Here is a 7,436-nt window from a genome sequence, read left to right as displayed (position 1 = left end):
TGTTGCCACTGGATTTTAGTCCGGACTGGAATTCATTTGTCAACAAGAACATAGCATATCGCATACAAAGCGTTTCGTCTGCAAGGCTGAATACAAACGAATGAGAAAACGAAAAGTTGTCGTAAGAAAAGGTAGTAAAAATATACACCAGTTACAGCTATTGTCCTTTTATTTTCATTTTCATTCTTAACTTTTCAAGTTCTATCAATATTTCCACAAAAAATTCTATTCAGTTCCACCCGAAACGTACCTATTACATCCCGACAAGTACCCAAACATCCCCGTTTTTTCTCATAAAACAACCCGGCAGTGGTATTGTTACAGGATTCTCTGTTCACAACATTCTCAAGGGGTGCTAAGGTTAATCCAAAGGGACAAACTGTTGAAGTCCCCTTTCTGCCTAAACAATGGGGATCACGCGAATAATTAGCCACTTTGATTGTCGTACCTGTCCAGTAACAGTCGAATCAGCTGTTGCAATAACCCTAATCCCAAATATGAGGTTAAAAGAGACATTAAATCCATTACATACTGCCCGTGTCGGCTTTCATGTTTTGTGTCACATGTAATATACATGGGATCCATTTCACTTTTGTCGAATACTTTACGGTGGGTGTTTTGAAATCAAAGTTTCATTTCATCTCTTCGTTTTGCGGCGGGTGAAATCAACGGGAGTCTGGCGATGCGGCGTCGGTAGTGTCACTTTCACGAGTGCAATCGACAAGATGGTGGTTACGTTGGAGGCGGCAAAAGAGAAAGTCGATGGTACGTCACATAAATCTTACGTCATTCAGTTTTGTATGCACCAGATACCATTACTCACGACACAAAATTACATTTCAAGTCCTTTCTCTTTCTTTTCTTTGCAACGAAGTCTGTCAAAATTTTAGTGCCGATTCTAGGTCTGCCTTTTAAAAAAATAACACCGGGGAAAATATACACTCACGAAACAAATTCCTTTGCCAGTTACCAACAATGCCTTTAGCAAGCAAATGATATGCAAAATTGCAGAAGCATTTTTTAAACATAAAGTCTGTTTCAAGCAAAGTATACGTTTTGGATGTTTACTAAGATTATCAATTCTTGGAAAGCAACCGGAAGACTTGGGCATGTTGGTCAAGAATAGCATTTTTGTATCCTTTCTAATGAACTGATTAGGGTTTCAAGATTATCTGACAATTTATGGAAATTGCAATGATGATGTGTAAGGTGGTGTCACATGGTGGAAATTATTCAATTTCACTCTGTGTTTATGTTTCAGATTAAATTAAACGTCAACGTGTCCAAAGCAAATACTTAAATTCCGACGAGACACAATGATAATCAATCATGCCTCCAAAAATTCATGCACACATCAATTCACTTACGTCCATGTCCTTATTTGTTTTATTTGTGTTATTTAATCCATACGCCTAGATATGAAATATGTGCGATTTCAAATCTGAGCGCGATTAAATAGTTTGGTTAGCAGTTTACAATAAGGCTAGAGTATATTCTTTAATTTGTGTCTCCGCATGTATAGGTTTTCGGAGTTTTCAGAGAAAAAAAAAATTATTGCAGAATTTTTCACTGTTGGTGATGTTCTCTCGCAAAACAAAACCACGACTGTTAAGCTAACATTGCAACAAAACACTTCTTCGCAGAAGTCATATTACCACCATTGAACCATAGCACGCGCCTCGGGGACAGATATTCGGACTTTCAAACTTTCACAATTCTTTTCTGGTCTACACCTCTTGTCGGGGTTCATTATAAAGCTCTTGGTGTAAGAAAACTTTTTACCGTCTTGGTTTTTCGAAAATCGAAAATGTTATTTTTCCCATTGAGTTAACACAGAGATGGCGGCCATTTTGAATTTCAAATATCGGTAAATCTTGGGTAATTTGTGAGTACCAAAATTTGCACCGTGACGCCCGATTTTTATTCTTGATTTTGAAAGAGAATTGTCAAAAGATTCTTTGGGAAAAGTTTGAGCAAGTTTAAAATTTTTCACTTTCAAGGCGCATATTTAAGTATTCTCTAGAAGCATACAGGCCTAGTCACAGAAATGAGCAAACTGTGTGAGAAAACTATCAAATAATGACATATTTATAATGTGAAATCTTCAATGTGTATTTTCAACCTCTTAATCCCCAACCTTTCGAAATTTTTAGAAGACGCGCGGCAGACAATTAGCTTGGCCTAATCATTATCATCGCATCTCCAGAAAAACACGAAAATCAATTCTCAAAGGTAACATATAACTTTTGTCTGACTTTTCAAGAACACACGCTTGAGAAGTTTACTTCGGTGCTTAGTTGCCGGTTGACGCACATGTGAAGATGAAATGTTTCAAGTAGATATGAGATTGTATTATTCAATGACAAATGACAGGTGAAATAACAGGTGAAATAATGCACATCAACGTAGCTTTCTACAGCACTAGTCATTTATTTGCTATATATACTCACCCACCCACCCACTCACTCACTCACTCTCTTACTTGCTGATCTACTTTCTTCAAACCTCATGAAGTACATTTCACGCATGCGTCGGATTAGCCATTTCTCGTGCAAAATTTACTGCAGCAATGGGTTATCATCAGGCGGTCTTGGTAAACCAACTCTCTACAATCTTTCTAACCTCTGTAACCATGATTGAAGAAACTTTAGAGAGAAACAGTACAACAAAAGGTTTTTATCCTGACATTTTTTTCTCTAGAAATGGTTCGGTTGGTGGTTGCACATCCCACGGTGAGGAAACAAGTCGCATACTTCAAATATCGGTTTGCAACTGTTACTTCGGGTAGGAAATTTTTTAATTTAATTTGGTGGTATTTTCTTCTTTCAGTTCTACTTCATTCTCTTCTTCAATACCATGGTTCTTGTTGACAAACATATTCCTGAAGAAATTAAAGTCCCGATAGCTGCGAATTTTATGGATTAGTTTCATGATTTGATTTCAAACCAAAGTTGGTTCTTGTAAGTGTGCTAACTGAAGGACGTGTGTAGAAGTATCAGTCCTCGCTGATTTGGACCATGCCTACACGTTTTAACAGACTGAATGATATACGGGTGCCGCACTCATAAAATGGCGCCAAACGGACAAGCAGAAAATACACAGCATTTCCTGCTCATATACATCGTGATCATACACCAGAAACGAGCATGATTTACTTGGACGCACAACACATGATGGCAAACATTTTGTTGGGTTTGTTTCTCTGTCTGATGATTAGTGTTTGAAAATGGCGGGAAATCTAAAATGATGTGAAAACGTTTGAATTTACATGCCACTTTCGACGCTTATGACAGTGTTATACACTTTTTCAGGCTTTAATGGGTCTAGTTCAAAGAAAACTCTTGGGGAAACGGAAGATATTTGGAGATCGGTTCATTACACATTCGCAGCTACTGGGGCTTTAAATTCGTAAATTTTTATACACCTTCGCTATCTCCCATAACGGTGTCCGATTGGTCGAGTTGCACATGACGTGTCCGCATTCAACAGGTGGTTTTGACAGTCCGACATTCATTACCGAAACATTTGGCTTTTCTCAATAGATCTATCAAAAGATAGTATTAAAAATGCTAAGAGTTGTCAAAATTCAAATTCCAACTGAGAAAAGCAAATACCGTATTAGATCCAGTGTCATTTTGCAAACAAATATAGTATTTCATATTCGCAATATGTACCGCACTCTTTTCTTGTTTTGCGACAGCCTGTCAGACACAAAAAGTAATTATTCCTCTCTCCATAAACTGTCTAGACCGTCGATGGTCGTTTAACTGCTGTTTTATGCCAATACAGGGTCGTTTTACTGATTATCAAACGACACTTGTTCGGATCCATGCGTAGATTCACAGTCTGTATATTCGACCACTATGTTGGAAAAGACATTCATCAAAGCATAGACGTTCGAAAAAAACTCAAGCCCCAAATAACAAATCTACTCTACTGGTGACCGCATAGTCGTCGCCCATGTCCCATATTGTTGTAAAATCAAGAGAGTAAAAAATAGACCCCTAAAAATAGTATGCATGCTTTGCAACCAAATACCAAGACCTATAGTCTACCCTCACTAATCTGAATAGGTTGTGACTAGGCGAAATAAATATAGCCCTTCGAGCACGGTAAGATCGTTTCCCTATACAAACTAAATGACTAGCTTTGAGTACTGCGAATTTTCCCAACATTTTACAAGCTTTCATGATTTTTTCTGTAATGTTTTTGATAGTTTTATTTATTTATTTATTTCACATTAAAGGATTTCCCATTTACATACTCAAACAGGGGTAAAGACTCCTATAAGGTTGTAATCTACCATGGGGTCCGACATAAAGTATAAAATATTCAAGTTTTAAACGTGAAAATAAATATTAAAAAAATATACCTAAGAGTCATAACTTTTCATTGGCTACAGTTTCTGTCAAAAATTTTGAGGGAAATCTGAAAAAGGTTGTCTAGATCTGAAAACAATTGTTGGCGTATAAGCTTGTGTTCTAAAAGACGACAAAAATTGACTTAGGCACTCAAAGGGTCCAATACCTGGCCCACGGTCCCGACACCACCATGGGACTACGGTGGAGATCATACGAAAACAATTGTGAGAGTGCGTCTACTTTATAATTTTCTCGTTATATTTTTTTCTGTTTTCTTCTAGGTCTCAAAGACATCTATCGTCACCACAGGCTACCACTTATATTCGCGGCCGTGGCTTTATTTAGTTTTGTAGGGACTTCAGTGTACGTTATTGGCCTGTCGCAAACTCATATCGAAGCGCTTGGACCTGCGCAGAGAAGCGTCCTGCAGTATCATGTCGATGAATCTCCAGACGACAGTGCTAGTGTTCCTTCCTTGGGAGTCGGAGTCGCTCCCCAGTTCGAAGATGAAGGAAGCAGGCGACGTTCTTTTTTGCAGTCCGAGCTGGGTCGCCGTCTGCAGAACATCATCATCCGGTTGGAGCGAGAGAAGGAAAATATCACTGACATTTACCACCAGATGGACATCGAGAGGAGATGTCTGAGGAGGGCGATAGTTAACTGGGGTAACGTGGATAACCTGAAGAAAGGTTTGAAAACTGTGATCAAGACGGGCCGGAGTTTCCGAATCGGTATAATGGGTGGTTCGGTGTCTGTGGTCAACATCTATCCGAAAGTGTTGCAGACTTCGCTGCAGAGAATTCTCAGCGAGAGGGTTGATGTGCTCAACGCCGCGATAGGAGCGACTGACAGCCAGTACTTCGCTTACTGTTTGAAAAATCACTTGAACGTGAACCAGCTTGACCTCATCCTGTGGGAGTTCGCCGTCAACGACTACCTGAAAGGCGTCAGCCCATCCGCGCAGGAGGAAATCACGCGAGAGTTGCTCGAGGTTCCAGCCAGGCCCCAACTCTTGTACGTGAACTTTCTGTACGGGACACAGATATCTCAGGGGTCCTGCGACAACAGTGAAGACGTTGGCGGGCGAGAGTTGAGTTTTCACTACAACGTTCCCTCTGTGAGTCTCAAGGAAGCTGTCTGTCCGAAGGTCAAGGCCAAAAAAGCTAAGGACCTGGTGGCCGGAGATAACAAAAACCACCTGAGCTCAAAAGCGCACCTGCTGATGGAGTTGTTTTTGCGACATTTCATGGTGAATGTCATCACCAATGTGACCTGGGAGATGCTGGACGAGAGCGTCCATCCTGATAAATACAGGCTGGCTGATGTCGACAGCGACGAGCCACCGCCCCTGCCGCAACCGCTCTTCGCGGATACCCGCATCACCAGACCGCGCTGCTGGTCCGCTCTGCTGCCCCAACACAGCCTGAGTGAGTACCTGTGGCCGATACGGGCAGCCGTGGGCTGGAATAAAGTCACCGTTGACACAAACTCACCCGATCACAAGCAAGTCTGGGTGGGAAACCTCAACGGCAGCGTCATCAGGTTCCCGATCGAAATAGAACCGTACAGGAATCTGACCAGCAAGATTGCAGTCTCCACTTTCACCTGCAACGAATGCGGCGCCGTCAGGGTCATCGTTGACAACGACTTTGCAAGGGCTGCAACGGTGTATGGCAAAAGCAAGTTCAGAGTTACCTGGCCAACTGTGGTGGCGACAGACATACCACCAGGGTCTCACAACATTACCATCAAATGTCTGAGCGATGATCCGTTCCAATTGGCGGCCATTACGACAGCTTACGATATAACAGCTCCTGTGGGTTTCTTCTAAACGGGAATGAGACAGATTAATTAAAAACTGTCATCCTGCGCCACCGAAAAAAGCTTAGAACTTTTCACCGAAATTCAATGATGCGATTATCACCGCTGAAGCCTCCCGATTGTCACTAGCATTGTCAAAACAAATTTGTAACTTCCACGTGACATGTCAATGATATCGCAGGAACATTCCGTAGAATACAAAGTGTTCAGATGCCTCGGGTCAATGATGGCCTGAAATTTTACCAGACGAGGAACATTTTTGTGTCCTTTACTTTATGACAGACATATAAGTTGAAAAAACACTCTGGGCAGCCGCCATTATTGATGGTATTCAGATAATACCAGTAATAACTGAAAAAAAAAGGTTGCCAAGCGGACGTAGGTTCACTTGTACTTGCCAAGTAGTATTTAGCCGCAAAGTAGTCAGCCGCAAAGAACTTGTGAGATTGCGGGTTGTAAAGAGTACAATTAACTATGTCATAAGATCACCGCCCCAGGCTATCATCCACCCCTCTATGAATGAAATACTCTAAACGTGTAGAAATAAATTGAGGAAAATAACAGAACTTCGTATGGTGAAAATTTTTAAATCAATATGTTGACGTAATGAATTTGTGAAGGGAAATGACCTGGGAATAGGTCGTGCACATCGCATATATGGTATATCATACGTGCGAGCGAACGATGTCTTATGGGTAGCGAAGTCTTTACAAAGCCAGACAGCCGATGGCGATGTCCGTTTCCCCAGCGAGAAGCTTGCATCGGTCACGAAGCGCCATCTGAAGGTTAACTTTCCTATCATGTGAAGTCCAACATTGCTTTTCTTTTCTGTGTTCTGGAAATCTTTAAACTCTATTGAAACTCATGGACGACATACGTTGCAGGTTTGCAGGTACAATGTAAATCCTCGCTGATTGCTATTCGTTTCGATAAAACAAATTATAATAATTAAAAAGACATTGGCGTGTATAATTTGATTTTTTAGCAGTTTCGTGTACAAAACGAAAAAAGTAGCGTTTTCGCAAATATTTTTCTTTTTCTTGATCATCACTGCATTCTCTGTCTTTCCACGTTGTCCGTTTCCGTTCTAAAATTGGGGAAAGTATCGGATGGAAGTATGGATTACGACTGGAATGTTTATACGCTGCAGTACAACCTTACACTCATCGTTTAGACATACAATATTATTGCTTCATTCGTTATTTTTGTCATATTGACTTATTACCATGCCGAATAAATGAAAGTTCAGTCTCA

General features: G+C 40.7%; 1 protein-coding gene across 2 annotated transcripts; it reads left to right on the top strand.

Annotated features, from left to right (window-relative positions):
- Positions 1-497: 497 nt before the first annotated feature.
- On the top strand, positions 498-7,436 carry LOC139117129 (uncharacterized). 2 transcript variants are annotated; one of them, XM_070679976.1, is made up of 3 exons: positions 498-765; positions 2,701-2,784; positions 4,643-7,436. In XM_070679976.1, the coding sequence occupies exons 1-3, from the start codon at positions 726-728 to the stop codon at positions 6,190-6,192; spliced, it is 1,674 nt and encodes a 557-aa protein (XP_070536077.1). In that variant the 5' UTR covers positions 498-725; the 3' UTR covers positions 6,193-7,436. The 2 variants fall into 2 exon arrangements, with proteins under 2 accessions (XP_070536077.1, XP_070536078.1); XM_070679977.1 differs by lacking the exon at positions 2,701-2,784 and having other exon boundaries at positions 506-765.

The sequence above is a fragment of the Ptychodera flava genome, chromosome 18 (genome assembly GCF_041260155.1).
Source record: "Ptychodera flava strain L36383 chromosome 18, AS_Pfla_20210202, whole genome shotgun sequence".
Classification (NCBI taxonomy): Eukaryota; Metazoa; Hemichordata; class Enteropneusta; family Ptychoderidae; genus Ptychodera; species Ptychodera flava.
Note: the sequence above shows the minus strand (reverse complement) of the source record. Positions and strands in the feature narration are given on the sequence as shown.

Bases quoted from the DNA above. Each gene is read 5' to 3' on its own strand.
- LOC139117129 (XM_070679976.1), top strand. From the start codon at position 726: ATGGTGGTTACGTTGGAGGCGGCAAAAGAGAAAGTCGATG. The intron at 766-2,700 runs GTACGTCACATA...TTTTTTCTCTAG, and splicing joins GGCAAAAGAGAAAGTCGATG to AAATGGTTCGGTTGGTGGTT. The intron at 2,785-4,642 runs GTAGGAAATTTT...GTTTTCTTCTAG, and splicing joins GTTTGCAACTGTTACTTCGG to GTCTCAAAGACATCTATCGT.